The sequence below is a fragment of the Microtus pennsylvanicus genome, chromosome 1, assembly GCF_037038515.1.
Source record: "Microtus pennsylvanicus isolate mMicPen1 chromosome 1, mMicPen1.hap1, whole genome shotgun sequence".
Lineage (NCBI taxonomy): Eukaryota > Metazoa > Chordata > Mammalia > Rodentia > Cricetidae > Microtus > Microtus pennsylvanicus.
Window position 1 is genome coordinate 149,803,063 of NC_134579.1, and position 27,571 is coordinate 149,830,633.

At 43.7% G+C, this 27,571-nt stretch overlaps 4 protein-coding genes across 4 annotated transcripts; 3 read left to right on the top strand and 1 right to left on the bottom strand.

Moving 5' to 3' along the window:
• Nucleotides 1–1,058: 1,058 nt before the first annotated feature.
• LOC142860915 (olfactory receptor 6Z7-like) lies at nucleotides 1,059–1,997 on the top strand. The gene has a single exon (XM_075992832.1). It carries the CDS (start codon nucleotides 1,059–1,061, stop codon nucleotides 1,995–1,997), a length of 939 nt encoding a protein of 312 aa, XP_075848947.1.
• Nucleotides 1,998–11,593: 9,596 nt separating this feature from the next.
• Nucleotides 11,594–12,538, top strand: LOC142860934 (olfactory receptor 6Z7-like). Its single transcript, XM_075941284.1, has one exon. The coding sequence runs from the start codon at nucleotides 11,600–11,602 to the stop codon at nucleotides 12,536–12,538; it is 939 nt and encodes a 312-aa protein (XP_075797399.1). The 5' UTR covers nucleotides 11,594–11,599.
• A 6,847-nt stretch (nucleotides 12,539–19,385) lies between these two features.
• LOC142860920 (olfactory receptor 6Z7) lies at nucleotides 19,386–20,324 on the top strand. The gene has a single exon (XM_075992845.1). The coding sequence runs from the start codon at nucleotides 19,386–19,388 to the stop codon at nucleotides 20,322–20,324; it is 939 nt and encodes a 312-aa protein (XP_075848960.1).
• A 4,009-nt stretch (nucleotides 20,325–24,333) lies between these two features.
• Nucleotides 24,334–25,275, bottom strand: LOC142860906 (olfactory receptor 6Z7-like). The gene has a single exon (XM_075992820.1). It carries the CDS (start codon nucleotides 25,273–25,275, stop codon nucleotides 24,334–24,336), a length of 942 nt encoding a protein of 313 aa, XP_075848935.1.
• Between the last annotated feature and the right edge of the window lie 2,296 nt (nucleotides 25,276–27,571).

Genomic DNA, 27,571 nt, shown 5'->3' on the forward strand with positions numbered 1-27,571 from the left:
CCTGGGTGCCGATCTCATCACAGGAGCTCAATCCCAGCAGGCAGAATCTATGCTAGACACTCTAAAGCAAGAAGCACTCTCAAATTGTATACTTTTCTGAATCTCTAGTATGTCTGGATGTTGGAGACTGTTTCTGGTCTGGGTTTGGGGATGGGTAATGTCATCCAATGGAATTAGTAGAGTAATGGAGTTGAGATGAGCTACAGGCGCTTCCATACTGGGTCATCTTTGGCTGTGATGTACTTACCTTGTGGGACACAGGCAAAGAATATAACTATGTCATTTAAGACTAAGTCAGGAGTGCTAGAAACATGGCTCAGCAGTTAAAAGCATTGGTTGCTCTTCCAGAGGGCTCAGATTCAAGTCCCAGCACCCACATGTCGCTCACAAACATCTGTAATTCCAGTTCTAGGGGAATTTGATGCCCTCTGTGGCCTCAGTGGGCACTGCATGCATGTGATGCATAAATACACATGCAGGTACTAATCATACAGATAAAATAAAAATAAATCTTCAAAAAAAGAAGTACCTAAGTCATACCAGGACTTAACAGTGCTGAATAAAATAGCAGAGTCATCATGACACGTTTCTGACATAAAGAAAAGCTCAGTGGATCATAGAGGTTCAGTTGGTCGCATTCTTTCTATACATTTGGGTGAGCAGCTGTAGCATTTATCTCAAGAATATAAAGAATCTTTCTCATAGCCAATTTCCAGCAGTTGATGGGGAAGTTCAGCCAATCACATTTTTTAGGGTGTGTCCCCCTGAGGCCAAGAAAAAAAAGATAAAAACACCCAGGTGCACTCGCCCTGCTCTCTCTGTTCTCTGCGCTCCTGGTGTTCGCTGGAACCCTGGTTGTGTGAGTTTCCCTTTTTTTCTGTTTATTAAAACTGAATCTCTTATATTGAGCTGGTCTGGTTAATTTTAGCTTGTCCATCGACTGCCCACATCAAGCAGTCGTTTATATGATTAAATCCCTAAAGGCTCGAATCACTGAACAACTTTCTAATTACTTTTACTATGAAGGACACATGTTAACAACTGGTTTGTCTCTGCAGATGGAAAGGCCCCTGGAGTTGGCCAACATGACCAGGGTTCAGCAGTTCCTCTTGCTAGGACTGTCCACTAGGCTAGACATACGGGATGCGCTATTTGCCATCTTCCTGACTCTCTACCTGCTGACGCTCCTGGAGAACACACTCATCATCTACCTCATCTGCATTCACAGCGAGCTCCACAAGCCCATGTACTTCTTCCTGGGCAACCTCAGCTGCCTGGAGATGTGCTATGTGTCCGTCACCATGCCCACCCTGCTCGTGGGGCTGTGGATGGGGCCCTACCATATTTCCTTTACACTCTGCATGACCCAACTCTTCTTCTTTATAGTCCTCATCTGCACAGAGTGCACCCTCCTGGCCTCCATGGCCTATGACCGCTATGTGGCCATCTGCCGCCCACTGCACTACCCCCTGCTCATGAGGCCCCAGGTCTGCCTGGCCTTAGCCTTGTCTTCATGGCTCGGTGGGCTGGTGGTCTCAGCAATAAAGACAAAATGCATTGCAAGCCTGAGCTACTGTGGCCCCAATGTCCTCAACCAATTTTTCTGTGATGTTTCCCCTCTCCTCAACCTGTCCTGCACCCACGTGGCCCTCACAGAGCTGGTAGACTTCATCTCAGCCATTGTCATCTTCTGTGGGACACTCCTGGTATCCTTGGCTTCTTATTCAGCCATTGGGATGGCCGTTCTCCGGATGCCATCAGCTGCTGCCCGACGCAAGGCCTTCTCCACGTGCGCCTCCCACCTGGTGGTGGTGGGCATCTTCTACTCAGCAGCTCTCTTCATCTACTGCCGCCCCAGTCGCATCAAGTCCATGGACCTCAACAAGGTGCTGTCCGTCATCTACACGGTGGTCACGCCCCTCTGCAACCCCATCATCTACTGTCTGAGGAATAAGGAGGTCCACACTGTGCTACAAAAGACCTTCCACTGGCCTTGACCATTGTCTTACAACTCTGGACTCTTCTCTCCCTGGACCAAAAATTCCTTGAGATGTGGAGATGTAGCTCAGTGGTGCACCTCTATCATAGCATGCACAGACCCAGGGTTTGATCCTAAAAACCATTGAAAAAAAGAACTACAAATATTTCTTGGCTCCAAAACTCCATAGACCTTAAAGTACAAAGAAAAATAGAATAAAACTTTCTGTTTAATATGTGGTAGCAACACACCAAACACTACCTAAATCTGAAATACCTAAGGAGCAATCAGAAAAGCCCAACCGAAAACAAGACAAATACAGGCTAGTGGCCAGTGATCCACTTCTTAAGTCATAACCCAAGGAATGTAGCTAGAGCATCCCATTATTCTTATTCCTAGGAGACCAATACATTTTAATTGAATGTATCTATTTGTCCTGGAAAATGCAGGTAGCTGGGTGTGCAGAATCCTTGTTGCTTTAACATTTGCAAAGTGTTTGCAACCTAAATATCTACTAATGGATGGATCAGACATATTAAGTGTGAGGCAACCAATGCACTTTTAAATAAAAAAAGAAAACAATTTGTATCATGGTGGGTATCAACATTAAATTTAAAAAATCAAGAGGCTGGAGAGTTGGCTTGGTAGTTAAGGGAGCTTGCTGCTTTTGCAAGAGGACCTGAGTTCAGTTTCCAGGACACATATACAAAGCAGCTCACAATAGCCTGTAACTGTCACTCTGGGGAATCTGCCACGTCCTTCCACCTGCACTCATGTGCAGATACACACAGAGATATGTGAGTGAGTGATAGGAAAGCTTAAAGTTGTATTAGCAGATATTAATTGTACAAATGGCTTCATTATGGCGTTTTCTTGCATGTATATAATGTACTTGATCATGTTTACCCCTCATGACCTTCACTGTCTTCCTCCCATACCCTGCTGGTCTCTTTCCTCTTCCTAATAAATTTCGGCTTTATGTCTTTTCTATTTGTTGGCCTGTATTATCTGTGCACATAGCTGCTTTGTGCAGGAAGATGGAAGACTAACTCCCTTGTCTGAATAGTTCCATTCTTTACTGGATCTTCAACACCAGTGGTGTTTCTTTAAACAGGTTTCTTTCGTGGATCTTCAATGCCAGCCATGTTTCTTTAAACAGGTTATATACCCGTATACAGACAGGTTGTCTGCTCCATGTTGGCATTCTTCTCTATACTCTGTCAATTAACTGAAAGCTGAAACAGGGTTTTTCCCTTACATACTTCACATTCCAAGCATGGTCTTTACAGTGAAGAAGAAATCAGCCCAGAGAGATGACTCAGAACTTGAGAGCACACACTTCATGTGCAGAGGGCCCAACTTCAGTTGCCAGCACCTATGTTAGGTGGCTCAGAACTACCTGGAACTCCAGCTCCGGTGCATCTGTGGCCACTACAGGTGTCTGCACTCACAAACACAACCCCCCCACATGTACATGCATGTGCGCGCACGCGCGCACACACACACACAGAGCACATACACATAATTTTAAAAAAAGATCGCTCTGAGAGTGGTCTGCAGGCCTTTCTACTTAAATCTCTAAAAGGTATCAGTAAAATCCATTCTTTCCTGCCACTCCTCCAAATTCTCAGGGGCAGGGAAGTCTCTGAGGTCCAGAGCTTCTTTCTAAGGCTGTGTTCCTCCTCCTCATCTTACTGCAGCCAGTATCCTCAGCCCTTCAGAACCTCCAGAGCCACGAACAGAATGGGAGGTATGGTTGGAGGGTCTATTTCGGCACCAGGAGCAGCTGCTCCTTGGATGTACTGAAGGGCTGTCTGCCTGTCTCTTGGCATATACTCTGGGCAGCAGCTGAATAGCAGAACCTCCCTTCACACATGTGAGGAAGGACCGGCACCTGCTGCCTGTGGCCACCAGGTGAGAGGATCCACCATTGTTCGTTGGGGTGAAGGCAAGGAGGTTCAGTGAACACAGATATTGACTGTTGGGGGAAACATAAACAAATTTAAGCATCAGAGGAACTGATGAAGAGGCGGTAAAGATAATCGCATCTACAAGTTAGTAATGAAGCATGGCCCATCTAAGTGGCTTCCTGGGGTCCAGTCAGGGTGGGAGAGACATTCTGTCTGATTCAAAACTCTTAACCATGATGCTATAATACCCAAAAGAGAGCTGGCATGCAGTGGTTACTGTTGAATAGATTCAGCTCATTCTAGGGAACGATTGAGCCCTCTTACATCCCAGAATAGATAAGCAAGATTGAGTATGTTGACCAGCTGTCCAAGAGTCATAGCTCTTTCAGTGCTTGTAGAATAAAGTCCAACTGCTTGCCATTATGCCAGTAGTTCCAGATGCATTTTGTTTTTGTGTGTATCCTTAGTTCCCTGTCTTTTTATTGAGTTTGTTCTTTGACAGCTTTTACATGTATAAAGTGGATGCTGATTAGTGTAACATCCCTGGCCTCTTTAATGCTCCTCCCATCCCTATTAACCTCCTTCTCTCCGTAGTTCCCTTTCTAGCATTCATGCCTTTTTAAACTCTCCATAGGATCCAGTTAGGCATCTCAGTAGGTTCAATACTGAAGACAATGACCACCCCTTTTCCAGAATTTATCAGTCACCAATATTTTAGCTAATGACCCTACTTCTTAAATGCCCATGGAGTGAAGTGATCTACAGGTCTTTACAGACTTGTCCTTTCTCATGTAAGAAAGTCTAAATTTTTTTTAGAACAGATACATTCTTTGTAACTCAGAACCCAAGTGGTCTCCACATTGCATTCCCCCTTCATCAATAGGAGCAAAAACAATTCAAGAATATGGATTAACTTTTTAATTATAATAATTGATTTTATGCCTGTCTGTGTCTAGGTGTGGGGTAAACACATGTGTAACACTTGCAGAGGCTAGAAGAGGGCATCATTCACTTGGAGGTAGAGTCATGTGTGTTTGAGACTTGTCTGACATGGGTGCTAGGAATTGTACTCGAGTCCTCTGCAAGAGCAGCAAATGCCCTTAATCTCTTAGTCATCTCTTTAGCTTCAGATTTAAAAAATAAAAAGATAGAGCATTGAGTTCTTGAAAGTACATAAAGAGCATCATGGTTCCATCTCCTCCAGGGAGTAGAATCATCTCCTCACTATGTAGAGGAGCTGCTGGAAGACAGCACAGGGCTACACGTGTATCTCCTGCTGAATCAGCTTTTCCATGTTCTAGTTCTTGGACTCAGGGTGCTGTGGTGACCCTTTGGTGGTACATTTGCAGTAGTTCTAATGCTCATATATGGAAATATAAATACTTCTGGGTCATCAGTCAGATTATATAGCCACAAAAAGATACATGAAAGAGGAGAGTGTGGAGTTGATACTAAAAGATCAAGTCAGATTCTGGCAGAGTGGGGTGTAAAGAATCTCAGTGGAGGGGAAGAAGCACGGGAGGAGAAGGTCACAGCACATACTCTAGAGAATGTAGACAGTTTCCCTCATCCAGTAATCAACCTGGGAAATTGTGTGTGTGCGCGTGTGTGTATGCAAGTGTATGCATGTGTATATGAGCATGTAAATGTATGTGTGTGTTCATGGGTGTGTTTGTGTGTGCTAGATATGCTTTGTACAAGTCTGAAGCCATGTCAAGTGTCTCTTTCTATTTATCTCCACCTTGAGTTTTAAGACGAGTCCTCTAGCTGAATGTGGAGATGACCAATTGAACAGTCTGACTGGGAAGCTCCAGGCTTTCATCCTCTATGTTCCACTCCCAGGGCTAGGGTTACAGGTGCATGCAACCACACCCAGTTTGTGCACAGGTGATTGGATCTGAACTCAGAGCCTCATGCGTGTATGGAAGTCACTTTATAGTCTAAGGTATCTCTCCAGCACTAACGGTGACCTTTGTAAACACTGAAGGCAAATCTACTCAAGGATCCAGAAGCTCATTGGGTCAGTACTCTTGTTTAAGATTACCACTAGAATCCAAACTCAGTTTCTTGAGAAGCTCATTTTCATAAGAAATAAAGAACAGCTGCTTCAGATCAGGCTAGTGTTCAGTTGGAGAAGGGACCGCAATTGGAGAAAAAGATAGATCCATTCAACCACAGTGGATGCTGGCATGAGCTTTGATATGAATGATAGCTACCACCCATGTGGCTGTGCTTTGCAATATAATCTCCTCGGTAATTGCATGAGGAAAAGTGACAACGTGCCTACTGTAGATTTGAAAACTGTTGAAAGACTTGGCAAAATTCAAACTCATATCATTTGTCATAAAATGCAGATGGACTTGAGAATGCTTGGTTCAAAGGCAAAGGAAAAATAATTGCATAATAGACAGGAGATGCTATTTGGAATAGGAGATTTTATGCCTGGAAACTGTGGACTGCTGGATTCTCATCAGAACCTCAACTTCATGCTCTGTATGAAGTCATACACTCAGCTCTCCCATGACTCTTGGACCCGGTTAGCTCATGGCCTTTATGCTTGGCCGGTGTCTTTAAGATCAAATGTTCCCCAATGTTTCCAAATTTGGATCCTTGAGAACCTGATTCTCTGTAACAAGAATAAAGGTTGTAACAAGGCTGGCGTGCCCATATTCCTCCCAGTTCCTGCTCCTCAGACTCCCAAGAGGATCTGTCTCAAAACCTTGTCTTGGCTCTTGTGAGTAGAGCAACCTGGGTGAACAAGTGTCTCTAGTAGGATGTGGAATCCTGGGGAAAACTCTAGGGAGCAGCCTGACTGTCTTATGATCAGTCTGCTTTTCTCCTTTTGAGGAGCCTCCATGTTGATTCCATAGTAGCTGCAGCTGCACTGGCTTATATGTTCACAAGTATTGAGTGAGGGTTTCTCTTTCCTCACTGCGTGACATCATTTGTTGTAAAAACAAACAAAACATAAATCTTCTTCTGTTTTTGTTTTTAAATACAGAGTTTCCTCCATGTAACAGTTCCTGGCTCTCCTGGAACTCTCACTGTAGACCAGGCTGGCCTCGAACTCACAGAGATCCACCTGCCTCTGCCTCCCAAGTGCTGGGATTAAGGCCATGAACTGCCTGACTACAGTAGAATTTTTTTAGAGTCTTAACCATTACTAGTTTGCACAATCACCAAAGTGAATAAGTATTCCTCTTTCCTCACCACTAAGTCAGCATTTGTTGTAAAAAATAATTTTAAAGTCTTAGATATTCTGATTGGGATAAGATAAAATCTCAAAGTACTTTATTTAACATTTCCCTGATCACTGAAAATGTTGAGCGTTTTTTTTAATATTTCCTGGCCATTTGTATTTCTTCTTTTGAGAACTCCATTCATCTAAAGTCCATTTGTTTAATTTTTTGGTTTTTTTTAAATATTTTATTTATTTATTATGTATACAATATTCTGTCTGTGTGTGTGTCTGCAGGCCAGAAGAGGGCACCAGACCCCATTACAGATGGCTGTGAGCCACCATGTGGTTGCTGGGAATTGAACTCAGGACCTTTGGAAGAGCAGGCAATGCTCTTAACCTCTGAGCCATCTCTCCATTTGTACTGATCCCTTGAGAATTTCACAGAATGTTTTAATCCTGTTCACCCTTCCTCCAGCTCCTCCCAGGTCTACCCTGACTCTCCTACCCACCCAACCCTGTGTCCCTTTTACTCCCCTCTTTTGTATTTACACCGATTAAGTCTAATTTGTTTTGCCCATGCATTTTTGTGTGTGTGGCCTTCTACTGGCGCATGGCCAACTCCCCAGGACCTACAGTCTTAACAAAAACTGACTCCCCCTTTCTCAGATGCTATCAGTCGCCAGCAGCGCCTCTCCTCTCCTGGGGTGAGACTCCGTGCCCAGCTCTCCTCTTCCAGTTGGGAATTCGCCCAGCTTGGGCTTACACAGACAGGTCTCAGGCATGCTGTCCCAACCCCCTGAGTTCCCAGGTACAGCTGCCCACCGTGTCCCAAAGTCTCATCTGCTGCCTCTGGCCCATTCTTTTCAAAACATATTGTATAAATGCATAAAATTCTCAAAGAATAAATACAACTAGAGGCTGACAAGATGTCTCTATGGGTAAAGGCCCTTGCCGCCATGACTGATGACTTAAGTTTACTTCCTAGGAACCACACAGTGGAGGAAAGAACAGACTCCCGGAAGCTGGCCTCTGGCTTCTGCTCACGCCCACACCTACACATACTCCGTGTTTTAGGGAAGCTGCTCGTTTCTCAAAGATGGGGTGGAAGTGGTGTCTCCACAGAGAGTTTATGGGAATAAATGGGTGCACATGGAAAGAACTAGAACAACAACCAACTCGAAAAAAAGAACTTAAAATGTGGTGCTCTTATTGCTGCTCCATGGTGAGCATCCTTCATCATGTTTTTCTTTTACTTTATTTATTTTTCTCTCATACAACACTTTCCAGCCACACCATCCGCTCTCTCCCCTCTCCCTCAGACCCACCCCTCCTCCTCCATTTCCCTTCAGGAAAAGACGGGCCTCCCAGTGAGATCAACCAAACTCTGCATAACAAGATGCTAGAAGACTTGGCATATACTCTCTTATCCAGGCTAGGTGAGGCAATCCAGTAGGAGGAAACAAGTCCCATGCACAGGCAAAAGAATCACTTAGAATATTGAGAAAAGTGACTGGACACAAGGATTAGAATTAATCTAAGTTTTTCTTTCTCATGTGTGTGAGTGCTCACGGGTACAGATGTATGTGTTTGTGTGTGCAGATGCCTGTAAACACGTGTACATGTGCTTTTAGGGACAGAGGAGAATCCCAGATGTTGCTCCTCAGGAACTGTCCACCTTGTTTTTGGAGACAGGGTCTCTCACTGGCCTAGAACTTGCCAGCAAACCCCAGGGACCTGCCTGTTTCTGCCTCCCACTGCTGTGGTTTCAAGCATGAACCACCAAGCCTGGTTTGTTTTTAATTCACAGCTTAATGGTTATTTCAACACTATCCCCTAAGTCCAGAAAAGAGAACAACTTATGTGTCCATAAATTGATGAGTAAATTTTTAATATTTTTTGAGATCATAATTACATCATTTCCCTTTCATCCCTCAAATCATCTTACCATGACCACCCCTGCCCTTGAGCTCTCTTTCAAATTCACAGCCTCTTTTTCTTTAATTGTTGGAGAGAGAGAGAGAGAGAGAGAGAGAGAGAGAGAGAGAGAGAGAGACTGTATTCTGAAGAATGAAATTAGTCCTTACACTTATCAACACTTTACTGTGTAACTCATCTTCAAGTTAGCCTAGAATCAGTCTAAACTTTGTCCCATTCTTTCATCAGTATGAAAATGGATCCAAGGGTCCCCCAATCCCACAGGGGTCTCAAATCTGGAGGCTGAAGGTGTTCACACCTTCAGTCTGAAATTAGTCCAGGTGAGAAGGGTCAGAGGGAACATGAACACTGTTTTTCCCACTGATGACACCTTTTAATATACAAAGCAAGGAGCAGACACCACAGAGAGACTGGAACACATCACCCAAAGAAGAGAATAGTCTAGAAGCTCAATAGATGGGGAATCTGAGAGGGGAGGGAGTAAGGGAAAGATTCCCCTCCCTGAAGCATCCCACTGCTCCGTAGCATCTTGATTGAACCACACTTGGCTCACCTGCTTTCGTGGTCAGTTGGTTCTCCCTGCTCAGGGGTTACCTCTTCAACCATTCGACTTCAGTGGCCTGCATCTTGCTCTTCCAGGACCACCATAGTTTACCTCGTATGAAATTGCTTCTGTTTTTAATTCACTCACTTATTCATTATCTGTTTCTTACAAGAAACCAGCATCCCAAGCTGCTGAATACCTATGGACCTCAGTAAATGTCAGAGTTAATTTTCTGCATGGTTCTCTGCATCAAGGAGAACCTTTCCACTCTAACCAAGTCTCTGAGGTGGAAAAGTGCTTGGGTTCCTGTCTTGAGCATGAGGGTGGGGGACAATGGAATCCACCCAGTGCTGAAGCACGGTCATATTTCATTTCACTCCCAGACTGTGACTTGGAACAAAAGATGTGTCACTTTGAGTCTTGTGCATTTCTAATGCAACAGAAAAATAACTAGGCTTTATTGTTTATAATTAAGACAATGCTTTTTATTTTAGAGATACAGAAGAACTAAAAAGAGTAAATAATAAATGTGTTCCACAATTTTCAAACTTTCTGATAAACATTGCGTCAGATGTTATGGGCCTGTTTGATTCTGAGAGACACTATACCCAAAGATGTTAGCTGCTTGCAAAGGATCCTGCATGCAATGAAAGAGGAAAAGCAGCAAAAATGGCATCAACATTGCCTTTGGAAAGGAGTGAGTGCTCTTAATCACTGAGCTATCTCTCACACACCCTCCACATGCTCTTGAGACACAGCTGCTCACCAGCCTACAGCTTGCCAAGTAGGCTGGTGTGACCGGTCAAAGAGCCCAAGGATCCCCCTGCAGCCATCGCCTTACAACTGAGATTACAAACATGCATGATCGATGCCCATGTTTTAGCACAGAACTCAAGTCCTAATGCCTACAAGATAAGCAATTCACTGGTTGAGCTATCTCCCAAGCTCCAAACTATAACAATAGAAAATAAAATCACATTTAACACTCTTGTACCACTCTTGATTTATAGATCCGACTAACTTTCTGTGTGGAGTTTAAAAAGAAAATTAAAAAACCATCTAGAGCCAGGCAGTAGTGGCACATACCTTTAATCCAGCACTTGGGAGGCAGAGGCAGGCAGGTCTCTAGGAGTTTGAGGACAGCCTGGTCTACATAACAAGTTCCTGGACAGGCTCCAAAGTTACAGAGAAACCCTGTCTCGATAGACAAAATATCTAGACAGATGACATTTCTAGTTCCTTCTTTGGTACAGAGCTTGCCATTCATTGCTTCATTTATTACAACAAATAAATGCTACTCTTGTTTTATTTGGAGACATTATTCCTACAAGGTCAAAAGTTTCAGGCTTGCTCCCACCACGTGAATCTTAGAGGGTAAGCTGAGTCATATTGCAAACCCTTTTTCAAAAATCACATTTGTGTGTGTGTGTGTGTGTGTGTGTGTGTGTTCACAGATTTAGGGGATGTGTATGGAGATTTGAATGAAGAAACATTTTGCATAGAATCAAGTATTTGACCTCATCCCACTTGGCTGGTGATGCTTTTGGGGGAAATTTAGGAGGAATGGCCTATCTGGAGGAAGTGCATCACTGGAGGTGGGTTTGGAGAGTGCAGAGCCCCAGTCCACTTGCAGTTTGTTGTCTGTTTCAAGCTTGCCATTGAGGATGTATGTTCTCTGCTTCCTGTTCCTGTTGCCGTGTCTGCCACTTGACGCCACAGCTTCTTACCACGACAAAGTCTTCCCCACCCACCCCTTGGAGCTGTGAGCTAGAGTAAACTCTCTCTTCCCCCATCCAACCACCCTGGAGTTTTGAGCTGGAGTAAGCTCTCTCTTTCTTCCTTAACTTGCCCTAGCCATGATGTTTCATCACAGCAACAAGAAAAGTAACCAATACAAATAGGAAACGGGCTACAGTTTCTTTCAAAAACTGGCTAACACTCTGCCTTTCTGGACAGTTGCCAGCACCAATAATTTATCCAGGAAATGTGGGCATCCTCCTAAGCTTGTGCTATTGTGCTTGTTTATAAATAATGTCATTTGCTCTCCACAGATGGAGACATCACTTGAGTTGACCAACATGACCAGAGTCCAGCAATTTGTACTTTTAGGCTTTCCCACAAGGCTGGGGATAAGGGATGCCCTGTTTGTCGTCTTCCTGACTCTCTACCTGCTGACGCTCCTGGAGAACACACTCATCATCTACCTCATCTGCAGTCACAGCGAGCTCCACAAGCCCATGTACTTCTTCCTGGGCAACCTCAGCTGCCTGGAGATGTGCTATGTGTCCGTCACCATGCCCACCCTGCTCGTGGGGCTGTGGACGGGACCCTGCCATATTTCCTTTGTAACTTGCATGACCCAACTCTTCTTCTTTGTCTCTCTCATCTGCACAGAGTGCACCCTCCTGGCCTCCATGGCCTATGACCGCTATGTGGCCATCTGCCGCCCACTGCACTACCCCCTGCTCATGAGGCCCCAGGTCTGCCTGGCCTTAGCCTTGTCTTCATGGCTCGGTGGCCTGGTGGTCTCAGCAATAAAGACAAAATGCATTGCAAGCCTGAGCTACTGTGGCCCCAATGTCCTCAACCAATTTTTCTGTGATGTTTCCCCTCTCCTCAACCTGTCGTGCACCCACGTGGCCCTCACAGAGCTGGTAGACTTCATCTCAGCCATTGTCATCTTCTGTGGGACACTCCTGGTATCCTTGGCTTCCTATTCAGCCATTGGGATGGCCGTTCTCCGGATGCCATCAGCTGCTGCCCGACGCAAGGCCTTCTCCACGTGCGCCTCCCACCTGGTGGTGGTGGGCATCTTCTACTCAGCAGCTCTCTTCATCTACTGCCGCCCCAGTCGCATCAAGTCCATGGACCTCAACAAGGTGCTGTCCGTCATCTACACGGTGGTCACGCCCCTCTGCAACCCCATCATCTACTGTCTGAGGAATAAGGAGGTCCACACTGTGCTGAAGAAGACCCTTCACTGGCCTTGATCATCACCTTTTGTACGCAAACCTCTCACACCTTCATTCAAATCTTCATGGCCCAACCACCACAAGTAACCTTGAAATGCTAACTAAAACCCAGAGGACATAGTTGGAAAATCACTAGGAGAAAATGGCTAAAGCTCCTGACTAATTACACATATTTTGTCACCCTCATTTTTATATGCTTAATTTCATTCACACATGCATATTTCATAGTCCTGTAATTGTTATTGATAATTAGCTCATAAATATTTATTAAGTGAGCCTGTGAGAGTCTACAAGGATAGAAAAGTATTGTACAAAAATTACAGTTTAACTGAATCATCATTTGCAACAAGAGAGAATCAAATTAATTCCTATCAATAGTACTTATATAATAATAGTTTAATTATAAGACAAATATGAGACAGTAAAAAGAGATAAGTCATGTTTTAAATAACTTTTATTATTTTAAGTATGTATACACTTGTATGTCTATGTGTGGGGTATACGCATGGGAATGCAGGTGCCCATAGAACTCATGAGGCATCAGAGTCCCCTGGAGCGTAGTTACCAGCAGTTAGTTATGAGCTACTCAGCATGGATGCTGGGTCTTGAACTTGAGTCCTCTACAAGAGCAGTGAATGCTTTTAACAGTTAAGCCATTTATAGAGCCTGTATGTTTTACCATAAAAATAAGCTTAACTCATATGAATATTTAATTTCAAAAACCAAGTAAAATGTGATACAAAATTCCTTTGTTTGTGTGCATAGATTTGTGTGTGTCCACATGCACGCACTGCAATGTGTGTGTGGCAGTCATAGGACAGTTTCAGATGTCGGTGCTTACCTTGCATCTTCTCTGAAGCTTTCCTTTCTTTACTTCTTCTAAATCCACAGGGACCAGGGAATCCTCTCAGGTCTAGAGAGCTGGTTTAAACTTGTTCCTTTGCCTTCTCTAGCAGTATAGCCAACTGAGAAACTGGGACATTCAGGAGCAGAAACCCAGGTGTGTGTGTGTGTGTGTGTGTGTGTGTGTGTGTGTGTGTGTGTGTGTTTAAGACCAAAGACAACTTCTCCCAAGATACACCAAAAGGCTCCAATCCTTGATGTCACCCCCTTGAGCCAGCTGTTTCTACTGGCCACCACCAAAGCCTACTCCACGTTTAGCATCAGCCAGAAAGGATCTGCACTTATCTACCATCAACCGGTAGGTGAGGTGATCCAGAGAGATTCTTTGAGGGAGTGAAAACAAGGGTAAGGCTCGGCCGGTCAAGTGTTTGCCTAACATGCCAGCAGGTGCCCTGGGCTTGAACCCAGGCAACTACTAGAAGAGGGAGGGTGGCACACACTTGACATCTCAGTACGTAGGATATAGAGGCAGGGGGATCATAAGCTCAGGTCATCCTCCACTAGACAGCAAGTTCAAAGCCAGCTTGGGATATATGACCTTATCCAAAAACCAATACAAGGAATGGCAGAATGAATATGCTGTTTCTTTAGTTGAGATCATTCTGGCCTCAAACTTGTGGTCATCCCACCTCAGCCAGCCTGAGAGCGCTAGAAATCCATGTATGTAAAAACAGGTATATATGCTTTGCTATAGAAAAAAATTGTGTAGAACACGTAATTGTTTGTTAGGTACCAGCTCCAAATACTTGAACGATAGTGATTTAATGTTCATGACAACTACATGATAAAAATGTATGCAATATGGGTGGAGATAGCGAGACTGACAACCTGAAGGTGTCGGGGATTCTTAAAGATCACGCACTTACAAGGGAGAGCTAGTCTGTCAGGGTGACTTCAACCTCTTGTTTTCAGCAGAGGTTCAGCTAACATCCTGAAGATGAGAGGCTGGGCAAGCATGGAAGACTATTATGGAATCTCTCCATTTCAAAGAAAAGAAATGATCCTACATTACAGAGAAGACAAAATGGGTTGAAATAGATGAAGTGATTCCTGGAGATATATGAATTCAAGGTTTTCAAACATCTTGATGCTAAAAGCTCAGCTTCTCAAATGGCAATGCATCCATAGCTCTTGTGTCCTGCTCTCTCTGTTCAAAGCCTCCCTTCAAAAGCATTTGTGGAAGGGAGTAAAATTAATGACTATTGAAGAGTTCTAGCCAATAGCCTTGGTGAGAAAAAAAAACCCTGAATATTATTTAAGACAAGAGGTTTACAACCTGTTGCCATTTAACTTACGAGGTCACGCCTTATAGTAAAGACTTTAATAACATGATGTGTCTCCCTCCTTGAGAGGCAGAGAAATGATACGCGCCAGAGTAGATGACTGTCCCGCATTTGAAAGAGCGTTAGTAGCCTTTCCAGGGCACAGGTTTAGGAAAACACCATGGCCTATAGCCCTCTGGAGAGCAGACAGAATAAGGCTATGCACAGCAACTGAGTGGTTCATATTTAGAAAACAGATGGAATTGGGTGTGTCTTCTGTTTCTCCCGATGTGCTGAGGCACTGGTAGACATTTGTATGATTTTTATGGAGTGCTGTGCCAATTTTCGATCTGTTAGAAAGGAAGCGTTGCCCAGAAAGAGATTCATAGAAGAGTTAAGCAGTGAGTGAGGTTGCTATGCAAGGGGAACAGAATGAAACACAAAGGCAGAGCCAGAGAAGCCGGGGTGGGGGGAACAAGGGAGAGGGGAGCACAACAGGAATTCTTGGCAGGGAAGCTGCTGCCAGATGCTTCAGAGCTTTGGCATCTGTCCTGAGACTGGAGGATGAAGACTCCCTTGCAACAGCAAATAGAACCCCTTCGCAGACAGTCTGACCCTAACTCTTGAGGCACTTGTGTAAGTTTGTGGAAAGACCTACCACCCAGATAAATACACAAAATAGAGGGCCGCTCATGTTCAGCAGCAGACAAAAGCAGTCCCATGTTGCTGTTCTGATATGGTGGGGTCCTGTCTAAGACAGAGGCTAGGCATAGACCACAGGTGACGAGACAGGGGGAACTTTTCTGGCGGTCTTCAGGGACTGAAGATACAGCTTAGTGGGAGAGAACCAGCCTAGCATGTGCAAGCCTTGAGTCAGTCGGGTCCCCAGCCCTACACAGAGAGACAGACAGACAGACAGACACAGAGAGAGACTTCTACCATGAAGGTTCTGGGAAAGAGTATCATCTTTTTTTATGAAAATTTGACCCAAAAAATTGTCAAGTTCTTGATAGTTTTTACAAGTCAGTATTTAAACCCATAAAGTGGAAATTTGACCAAACCTCACCTCTGAAAAGTATTAAGAAATGGCAGAAATAATATAGAATTTTTAAATTTGATTAACTTTATTAAAAGTTACTATCTAAAGCACTGGGCTTGGCATTGCATTCCCATGTGTGCATAAAATATACTGCGATAATATTCTCCTCCCTACTACCCCCTTCTTACAACACCTTCTTTTCCCGTCCCATAGCCATAATATTCCTGTTACTTTCTTATTTCATTTCTAATCTTGAGATCCAAGGAAAATTATCTACCACTGGGCAGTGGTGATGCATGTCTTTAATCCCAGCACTCAGGAGGCAGAGGCAGGTGGATCTCTGTGAGTTTGAAGCCAGCCTGGTCTACAAGAACTAGTTCCAGAACAGGCTCTAAAGCTACAGAGAAACTCTGTTTAGAAAAAAAAATTTACTTATGCAGAGTAGATAATTTAGTTCTTTTTATTTTTCAATTTAGCACATGGATATAATATCTTGATCATATCTACCCGACCCTCTCCCTGTAACCCATGCAATACACCATCCTCCCAACTTCGTGTTCTTCTAAAGTGCAGTTAGTGGTGCTCGGATGTGCATGGGTGAGGAACCATCTGATAGAGAATGGGAAAGACACAGTGGTCACCTATTAGACCTATGAAATAATTGCCTCTATTGACTTTTCTCATATCGCTAGTATTCAGTTTCATCAGGGCAGTTTTAACACAAATTTGTTGTCATTGGGTTTCCTCCCTACTTCTCTCTTATGGCATCCTTCTTTAGATTTATGAGATAAAGCATCCAAACTGGCCTCACCCCAGATGATGCTCTCCAGTGCCAACCTTTCTTTGGCAACCATGACTTCACTTTCCTCTATGGCTGACTAAACCTCCGGTGTCTCTATACACCATAGTTTCTGCATTTGTTCCATCACTGCTGACACCTATGATGTCAGGACACAGAACTTGAGAACTTACACAGACAGCCCAGTTGTAACCAGCCCTCCCTCTCCCTCCCCTCTCTCTTGAGTATGTTATTCTCAATCCTGAACTCCATTGTGATGTTGTGATGGTAAAAAAAAAAGCATCTTCATAGAGTTCTGTGTTATCTTAAAAATTCTTCTCAGTGGAAACCAAGATTTTGACCAAAGTAAGAACTTAGGACAGTGGTTCTCAACCTCTTTGGGATTGGATATCCGAAATTTACATTATGATTCCTAACAGCAACAAAATTATAGCTGGGAAGTAGCAACAAAGTAATTTTGTGGTTGGAGGGATCTCCACAACATGAGGAACTGTATTAAAGGGTCACAGGATTAGGAGAGTGGTTGAGAGCCACTGGCTTAGGAGTTTAATCATTTGTCGTTTGTGCTGCTACCATTTAGAATGATGCTGACCAAGAAATAACAATTAGAAAGAACGGCTGGACAGGGGCTCAAACTATCCAGAGATTTGATCCCATTTCCCTTGTTGGCACATGATTTAGAGCAAGCCAATTTAATTGGATTTTAATCTTTAATGAAAAATGTATGTGTGTGTGCCTGTGTGTATGTGTGTGTATGTGTGTGTATGTGTGTATGTGTGCCTGTGTGTATGTGTGCCTGTGTGTATGTGTGTGTGCCTGTGTGTATGTGTGCCTGTGTGTATGTGTGCCTGTGTGTATGTGTGTGTATGTGTGCCTGTGTGTATGTGTGTGTATGTGTGTGTGCCTGTGTGTATGTGTGCCTGTGTGTATGTGTGCCTGTGTGTATGTGTGCCTGTGTGTATGTGTGTGTATGTGTGTGTATGTGTGTGTGTATGTGTGTGTGCATGTGTGTGTATGTGTGCCTGTGTGTATGTGTGCCTGTGTGTATGTGTGGTGTTTGCGTGTGTCCCACATTTGTGCTTGTGCCATGACATGCAGGTGGAAGTTAAAAGACAGCTTGCAGGAATCTGTTCTCTCCATCATGTGGGTGCTAAGGATCAAACTCAGGCTATCAGGCTTGGGATCCAGCACCTTTACTGACTGGGTAATCTCTCGAGCTCTATTTTAGTGTTTTGTTCTATAGTGTCTTTCTTGCAAAAACAATGGTAAGGATAGCATTTTTTTACAGTGTTCTGGAAAGAATCAAGAAGAAAGAAAATGGAGAAAGAGATGGGGAGAAGGGGGAGGAAGAAGGGGAAGAGAAGTGGAGGAGAGGAAAAAGACGAAAGGGAAAGGAAGAGGGTCAGGAAAAGCAAAAGCAGCAAAAGAGGAGGATGAGGGGTGAAGAGGAGGAGAAATAGGACTGAGAAGGAGAGAGAGAGAGAGAGAGAGAGAGAGAGAGAGAGAGAGAGAGCGAATATTACTCTACTCTAGGCTTTATAGAGTACCCAATGCATGTTTCAGTTACTGAAAGAAAAGAAAACAGGCCGGGCGGTGGTGGCGCATGCCTTTAATCCCAGCACTCGGGAGGCAGAGGCAGGCGGATCTCTGGGAGTTCGAGGCCAGCCTGGTCTACAAGAGCTAGTTCCAGGACCGGCACCAAAGCTACAGAGAAACCCTGTCTCGAAAAACCAAAAAAAAAAAAAAAAAACCAAGAAAAAAGAAAGAAAACAGTCAAAAAGACTACACTTTTTTCAAAACTGACATAGTATAATATAATTTTTATCTTTGTGGTATGTGTGTATGTTTCTCTCTCTCTGCGGCTCTGTGTGTGTGTGTGTGTGTGTGTGTGTGTGTGTGTGTGTGTGTGTGCGTGTGTGTGTGTGTGTGTGTGTGTTTCTCTCTCTGTGAGGGGGATGGAGGGTGTTTCTGTGTGTGTGTATCTCTCTCTCTCTCTCTGTCTCTGTGTGTGTGTGTGTGTGTGTGTTTCTCTCTCTGTGAGGGGGATGGAGGGTGTTTCTCTCTGTGTGTGTATCTCTCTCTCTCTCTCTCTGTGTGTGTGTGTGTGTGTGTGTGTGTGTGTGTATGTGTGTGTTGTGTGTGTGCAGTCCCAGGTGCAGGCATGGATGTGGAGGTCAGAGGACAACCTAGAGTATCAGTCCTCACTGTCAAAACTGTTAAATCAGCGCTTCCTGTTTGTCAGTGTACAAGACAGACTATTTGGCCCTAGGACTTCTGGGCAATCTCTTATTTCTGCCCCCTAGCTAGCATAGGAGTGTTCGAACTACAGACATAAGTCACAGTATCTGATTTTATATTTCTGCAGATTCAAATTCATATTCTCTTTCTTAGTTGGCAATCACCTTATCCACTGAGTCATCTTCCAGGTTCATAATTTTTTAAGACACAGTCTCACTACGAAGCTCTGGCTGACCTGGTACTCACTGTATAGACTAGGAAAGCTTCTAACTCCCCCAAGTGCTGTAATTAAACAATCACCACACCTGGCAAGGCCCATAACCTTTTTTATCCAGAAGAGAAATTTACCACCCACTGATTCACTTGCTTGGCTTTAATATATACTCAGGGATACTATGCATTATTCTCCCAACTCTTGGATGCTCTGTATGAAGTCACAGATTCAGTAAGAACAAGATAGACACAGGGCCCCATAAATCTTCCATGCCTTTCTCGATAACAACCCCAACAGATGCTAGACTGAAAAACATGTAGGGGTTCTCCAAGTGCTCTGAACATCTTCCCAGATTTTCACTGTGTATTACTAGGGGTGGAATGTCAACAATTTTCTTTGTCTTTCTACAGATGGAGAGATTCCCAGAGTTGGCCAACATGACCAGGGTTCAGCAGTTCATCTTGCTGGGATTGTCCACTAGACTGGACATACGGGATGCGCTATTTGCCGTCTTCCTGACTCTCTACCTGCTGACGCTCCTGGAGAACACACTCATCATCTACCTCATCTGCGGTCACAGCGAGCTCCACAAGCCCATGTACTTCTTCCTGGGCAACCTCAGCTGCCTGGAGATGTGCTATGTGTCCGTCACCATGCCCACCCTGCTCGTGGGGCTGTGGAATGGATTCTATCACATTTCCTTCATAGCCTGCATGACTCAACTCTTCTTCTTCATTGTTCTTGTAGGCACAGAGTGTATCCTTCTGGCCTCCATGGCTTATGACCGCTATGTGGCCATCTGCCGCCCATTACACTACCCCCTGCTCATGAGGCCCCAGGTCTGTCTGGGCCTGGCTATGACTTCATGGCTGGGTGGGTTACTGGTCTCTATGGTCAAGACCACATGCATTGCCACCCTGTCCTACTGTGGCCCCAATGTCCTCAACCATTTCTTCTGTGATGTTTCCCCGTTGCTCAACCTGTCATGTACCCATGTGGCCCTCACAGAACTGGTGGACTTCATCTCAGCCATTGTCATCCTCTGGGGTTGCTTCCTCGTGACTATGTCCTCCTATGTGGCTATCGGTAGGGCAGTTCTGGGCATGCCTTCTATCACTGCCCGCTACAAGGCCTTCTCCACATGCGCCTCCCACCTGGTAGTAGTAGGCATTTTCTACTCAGTCACTATCTTCATCTATGCCCGCCCAAAACGCATAGAAGCCATGGATCTCAACAAGATGCTGTCTGTCATCTACACAGTGGTCACCCCCATGTGCAACCCAGTCATCTACTGTCTAAGGAACAAGGAAGTCCAAGTAGCTTTCTACAGAACCATGCACTGGTCCTGAGGTTGACCAAATGTCTAAGTCCTCGGAGAGGGACCTTAAATTACCAATATCTATTTTTTGTTAAAAAAAAACAATTCAGATACCATAAATTTTACCTTTAAATACCTACAGTGTAGTGTTTTCCTCTTAACTTGTTTGCAATTACATAATCATAATATTTTGTCAAATCCAGAATATTTTGTTTGCCCTGAAGATAAACCTGGGCATATTAAAAATCATTCCAAATGCCCACCAGTCACTACTCCACACCCCAAGAAACCAACAACCTGTATCCTATTTCTGTAGATTTGTAGATTCTTGATATTTTATGGTAGTGGCTTTATGTCATATGTGGTTATTGTGACTGACATATTTTGAAAGCTGCACACATTGCCTCATTAACGAGTACTTTATGTTCATTTGTGTCCAAATTACAATCCATTGTATTGATGCTCACTATTCTATGTGCTCATTTTTCAGTTAGTGGACATGTGGGTTGATTCTGCTTTGGGGAAATCCCCTGGAACTGGGGTTACAGAAAGTTGTGAGCTACCATGTGAGTGCTGGGCGGGGCTGTCAGTGCTCTTAACAGCTGATCCATCTCTCCAGCCCCTGTGAATACTATTCTAAAAATTTAGAAAGACTTCTATTTATTCTCTGACAACTACATTCATGTATACAGTGTATCTTGATCATATACCCCAACCCCACCCCCTCAAATCCTTGTGCCCTTTCTCCTTTGTGTGCTCTTCCTTAATCATCTGAGACCAGTGACTGCTGCCTGAATGAGCATGAGCAGCCTGCCAGGGTCCACATCGTAAAAAAAAATGGCTTACTTTCAGTGGCCAATAGCTCCACAGCTAGGTAAGGAGCCCCATCCCCACCCATGTTGACTGGATTGCTCTTGTGTCAAGAACCATGGCTTCTGTGAGTTCATGAGTACAGTGGCTTTGTCACATCCAGAAGATGGCATTTCCCAGCTCTCCTCACCATCCCCAAGCTCTAACATTCTTTCTGTCTGTTATGGTGAACAGGTTTTTGTTGTTGTTGATTTGTATATTTGAATAGGTTTATTTAACGTGGTGTGTGTGTGTGAATGTGTGAGTGTGTGTATGTGTGTTTGTGATGCATGTGTGCATGCCTACAATGTCCAGAAGAGAGCACTGGATCTCTACAGCTGGAGCTATAGATGGTTGTGAGCCACCTGATGTGGGTGACTTGGACTTGAAATTGGATCCTCAGCAAGAGCAGAATGTGATCTGAACTGTAAGACATCACTTCAGCCACTACAGTAGTATTTTAAATGAAGTATTTTCTTGGGAAGAACTCAGAGGAAATTGGTTTACCTGAAACAACAGATAGTATTCACTCAGTTACTGTTCATAACAATTTAAAGAGCTACCCATGGATGTCGCCAATGTTGGCAGAGACCATTCTGAGGGTGTACACACTGAAACTCCAAAGGTGAATAAGAACATTTTCAAAACAAATTTTATTAGCAATGAAAGATAATTATCAAATTGTCAGGATACTTTCTGAGGAACATTTGATCATATGCATGAAAAATTAGAAATTTTATGGACTCTGTGATGGCATCAGTGTAGGCAGCTTTTACCCAGAAAATAACATAGAATGCAGGTATCTAATGAGCTATGAAAAATTCATAAGTCTATGCTTTTATTGAAAACATTTCTATTCAGAATATTAACTTCAGAGGTGGAGGCAGGATGACCAGGAGTTCAAGGTCATCCTTAGCTATACAGTGAGTTTGAAGCCAATCTGGACTTCATAAGTTCCTGTCTCACTATACTACAGCAAGTTCAACTGTGTACAGAATACTCACACAATGGAACACTATCTCATATTGAGATACTATGTCATTAAATGAATTATCTATGTTGTGTGAAATAAATGTCCATCCCTGGGCTGGGGAGATGGTTCAGTTGATACAGCATTTGCCCTGGAAGCATGAGAACCTGAATCTTGTTATCTCCAGCAAATATATGTATTGCCTACATGTGGGACCTTGAAAATTGGTGACTTTCAAGTCAACTTATGAGCCAGTGATGATAAGAATTTTATTTCACTTTTTCCTCAGTTAATACCATTTAATATTCTCATAAACATAGAGCACACCAATTTCTCTAGAGTAACTGTTAACCTAAACTACTGTTTGAAATAAAAATTTCCAACATCTTGCAGTATGATGAGCAAGTCATTCCATGAAAGATCATTGTTTTATTTTTATCTCCTCTTTGCTTTTCCTTCAGAGAGCATTTCTCACTATGTGTGCTGGCTAGCCTGGAACTTGCTATGTAGACCAAGCTGGCCTTGAACTCCCAGAGTCTGCCTCCAGAGAGCTGAGAGCAAGAGCATGAGTCACCACACCTAGCTTATTTCATTTTTAAAATAATTTACTTAATGTGCTTATAAAGCTAATGCAAACTTAATGCAAAACAGCAAGCATGCAAAATAAAATTTAAAAAAATGTGAGTTTCCCATGGTCCTGCTGATGGACTAAACATTTCTAGCAACTGTTAGCTACATTACATATCTCTTCGGAATTACTCCTAGATGCATATTAGTGTAAATAATCACCAATTTCACCGTCACCACCAATCACCTACCGGGTTGTCTGCCCCGTATCAGTAACCACAGATCCAGTTCTATCTTTGAATGGTGCACAGCTTTTCACAGTATATATGTTAGAAACGCAAATCATCTTCAAGCGGATCTTTGAGATATTTCCAGTCATTTCATTTGTTCACATAATGTTTATTCTAAACGTCATGACATGTTTATTCCAAATGTCACGATTTACAGTAACCATTCTTATACATGTATCTTGTTAACTATTTGTACATGCACATACATGTAGCATATGTGTGTTAGGACACAAAGAATAAATGATAATCTCTCAAGTTTGCATTTAATAGGCAGGATGTCCATCTTCTGGTATTTACTGAGCAGTTATATTTCTTTATCGATAAGACTATTTTCATTTGGTTTTTATTTGGGAATATTCCCTTCCTTTTTTCTTTATTTCTTCCTTTCTTTCTGTGCCAGCTAGTTTTATGTCAACTTGACATAAACTATAGTCACCTAAGAAGAAGGAACCTCAAATGAGAAAATGCCTCCATAAGATCATACTATATGGAAACCTGCAGGGAATTTTCTTAATTAGTGGTTGATGGGTGAGAACATGGGCCACTGTAGGTGGTTCTGTCTTGGGGATGGTGGTCCTGGGTTCTGAATTAAGCAGTCTGAGCAAGCCATGAGGAGCAAACCAGTAAGCAGCATTTCTCCATAGCCTCTGCATCAGCTCCTGCCTCCAGCTTCCTGCCCTGATTGAGTTCCTGTCCTGACTTCCTTTAATGACGAACAGTGATGAAGAAGAGTACACCTTATAAACCCTTTTCTCTCCAAGTTGCTTTGGTCATGGTGTTTTATCACAGCTATAGTAACCCTTTTAATTAGTAAAACTTTCTTTTATGTTTTTTATTTTGTTTTTTTGTTGTTGTTGTTGTTGTTTTTTAGGACAAGGTTACTTTATGCTTTGGAGTCTGTCCTGGAACTAACTCATATAGACCAGGCTACTCATATAGACCAGGCTAGTCTCGAACTCACAGAGATCTGCCTGCCTCTGCCTCCTGAGTGCTGAAATTAAAGGTGTGCCACTACCACCCAGAAAGACTCTTTCTTTTTGTCTGTCTTGTGAATTGGAGTATATGCATGCCACTGTGCACATGTGAAGATCAGGTGACAACCTGTGGATGTCAACTCACTTCTTCTATGAAGTAAGACCCAGGGAGTCAGGCTATCAGGCTTGAGAGCAATTGTCTGCTCACTGAGCAATCTTGCCAGTCCCTATAATATTCCTATTTTTCATGTTGATTTTATGAAGTCTATTTATAAAATGTTCCAGAAACTTCTGCCATGTTTCTCTCTGCCTTTGAATTCTCTTTATGTGTATTTGGCCATGAATTTTTTTCAAACCAGGAGAGGGAGGGCATCAGCTCTCTGGAGAATCTCAGCACAGACGGAGGGTTTTCTTCAGCACTGCATGGACCTCCCGGTTCCGCAAGCAGTAGATGATTGGGCTACACAGGGGAGTGGCCACTGTGTAGATGACTGACAGTACCTTGTTGAAGTCTGTGGATCTGATATGTCTGGGCCTGGAATACATAAAGAGGACCACAGAGTAGAAGATGCCCATCACAAGGAGGTGGGAGGCACAGGTGGAGAGGGCTCTGTGGCTGGCAGCAGCTGAAGGCATTTGGATCAGCACCCTGCTGATGGCCACATAAGAGGCCAGAGCAACTATCAGTGACCCACAGAAGATGAGGATGGCTGAGATGAAGTCCACCAGCTCTATGAGAACCATGTGGGTGCAGGACAGGTTGAGAAGAGGAGGCGCATCACAGAAGAAGTGGTTGAGGACATTTGGGCCACAGTAGGACAGACTCGCAATGCATGTGGTCTTGATCACAGAGACCACCAGTCCACCCACCCAGGAGGACGAAGTCAATCCCCAGCAGACCTGAGGCCTCATGAGCAGTGGGTAGTACAACGGATGGCAGATGGCTACGTAGCGGTCGTAGGCCATGGAGGCCAGCAGGGTGCACTTGGTACCAATGAAAGAAATGAATAAAAACAATTGAGCCATGCAGGATGTGAAGGACATGTGGCAGGGGCTGGACCTCAGGCCTATGAGCAAGCTGGGCATGGTGACTGACACATAGCACATCTCCAGGCAGCTGAGGTGGCCCAGGAAGAAGTACATGGGCTTGTGGAGTAACTCAAGGTGGCTGCAGATGAGGTAAATGACTAGCATATTCTCTAAGAGGATCAGCAGGTAGAGGGCCAGAAAAATAACAAACAAACCATCCCTGATGTCTTTCCTGGCAGACAGACCCAGCAGGATAAAATCCTGGTCCGTGGACTGATTGGCCAGTTGCAGAGATCTCTCCATCTAAGTAAAGAAAGACATATGTTCATAAAGACCTTAGTCTGTTCTGAAGTATAAAGGCATCTATGGTTAAACTTTCTTGGAGCTGAATCAACTTAGCAAGAGGTTGAGCTACATCAGGCCAAGTAATAAGAAGAAACTGGAAAACTACAAAACCAGAAATGGAAAATTGACACACACAGAAAATTTACTAAGTCTGCAACTTTTTTGAGACATGGTCTCTCTGTAGCTTTGAAGCCTGTCCTGAAACTAGCTCTTGTAGCCAAGGCTGGCCTCAAGCTCACAGAGATCTGCCTGCCTCTGCCTCCCGAGTGCTAGGATTAAAGGCCTGTGCCACTGCCACCTGGCAGGTCTGCAATTTTAAGAGGTGAGGGGCAGGAAAGATGAGTCTGCAGTTAAGAGCACTGGTTGCTCTTGCAGCGGACCTGGATTTGATTCCAGGCACCTACATGGCAGCTCTCGTCCATCTGTAACCCCATTTCCAGGTGATCCAATACTTTCTGACCTCTGAAGGCACCAGGCACACATGTGGTACACAGACATACATGCAGGCAAAACAATCATACACATAATATAAAATAATAAAACCTGAAAGGATGAAGCAGATTAAATCCACCCTCACAAAGCCTTTGGTCCTTATGAATATTTAGCTTTTGTTTGTTTGCTAGTTTTTTACTGATGAGAATTGAACCCAGGGCCTTGCCCATCTTAGATAAGTGCTGTACCTACTGAGCCACAGCCTGGCCCCTTCATATGATATTTAAGTACAGCAATAAATGAGAATGTGGTTATAAAATAAGAAATGATGCTTATTTTCTTACTTTTGATGACCTTAAATGATTGTTTCTGGGTCAAATTTCTTTCTTCAAAAACCTTCCACAATCTCACAAGTTGTGTGCACTATTTTAAATAAGAGAAGACTTACAACAGTCTTTTCTGGGCTTATCTACCTTAAATGGGCTCATCTCTAAAGGGAATGTGTCAATATTAGAAAAAGTTTCCAGGATAATAATCTTTCCATGACACTTTTCCTCTGTGACTACATGGCTCGAGACGATGACAAGGTTAGGAATGAAGTTGACCAGCTCCGTGAGAACCATGTAGGTGAAAGACAGTTTGGGTAGAGGAGAGCATTTAGGTGTATTTGTTTTATGTGTATGAGTATTTAGCCTGCACATATGCATGCCTGGTACCCACAGAGGTCAGGATAACGCACTTGGAACTGGAGCTGTGGATGGTTGTGAGCTGTCATGCAGGTGCTGAAAATGGAACCTGTGCCCTCTGCAAAAGCAACAAGAGCTCTTCAGCACTGAGCCATCTTTCCAGCTCCTCGCCTCAACTAGAACAATACAGCAACTAAGACTCATAAAGCCTGGGTGAAGGGAATTCTCCCAGAATGACAACAGTTGTGTGTGTGTTTCTGTTTTTCTCTGAAGATGTATGTGCACAGGTATGTTTGTCCATACAAGCGTGTGCATGTGTGCATTTTGTATGCACATGAGTGTGCACATGCACCTGTAAGTGTGCATGCAGAGGACAGAGTAGCGTCTTCCTCGACCTCTCTCCATCTTTTTTTCTTATGACAGAACTTCTCACTGAACTATCAGCTCACAGTTTCCAGTAGGCTGGCTGGTTTAAGAGCCTTCAGGTTCACCTGCCTCTGCCTTACCTGCAGCCAGACTGCATATTAAAACTCAGGTCTTCAAGCTTGCTTAGCAAACGCTGTTACCCAGTGAGTTATCTCCTCCATGCCCAGCAGCCTTTTTAGAGGAAAGAAACTTTGTACACTGAGCATAATTTAGGCTCCACAGAGTATTCTAAATGAGCATCAAGTTTGTTCTTACTATCTTAGATGGATAGACATTGATCCAACCATGCCTACCTGCGACTGTGCTGGAGCTCATGAATTGAAACTTGTTCAAGGGATCCTGACAGGTGCTGTCCTGTGCTACTAACACTATGGGATTCCGTGTCCGGTGTGAAGAGTACAGTGTTTCAGCTGATTCGGCAGCAAATATCTAGTCTATAATCTGTACCAAGTGCTTGAACTAAAACGGTGAAAAATGAGCATTTGTTTGCAACCTTTTGAAATTTTTGCATTCTAGGTAAAGAGAGAGAAAAACTCAAATAAAAAGGTCGAATGTACGCAGCTGTAACTCCTGCACTGGCTTTGGGGAGGAGGTGTGTGGGTCTCTGGAGTTCACTGGCCATTTCGCTTGTCCAAACTGGTAACCCATGGGTCAGTGAGACCCTGTCTCCAAAACTACAGTGGAGAGAGACTTGAGAAGTCAGCCAATGT

What these genes read in the sequence shown, in the direction of transcription:
- LOC142860915 (XM_075992832.1), top strand. Translation starts at nt 1,059, where the DNA reads ATGGAAAGGCCCCTGGAGTTGGCCAACATGACCAGGGTTCAGCAGTTC.
- LOC142860934 (XM_075941284.1), top strand. Translation starts at nt 11,600, where the DNA reads ATGGAGACATCACTTGAGTTGACCAACATGACCAGAGTCCAGCAATTT.
- LOC142860920 (XM_075992845.1), top strand. Translation starts at nt 19,386, where the DNA reads ATGGAGAGATTCCCAGAGTTGGCCAACATGACCAGGGTTCAGCAGTTC.
- LOC142860906 (XM_075992820.1), bottom strand. Translation starts at nt 25,275, where the DNA reads ATGGAGAGATCTCTGCAACTGGCCAATCAGTCCACGGACCAGGATTTT.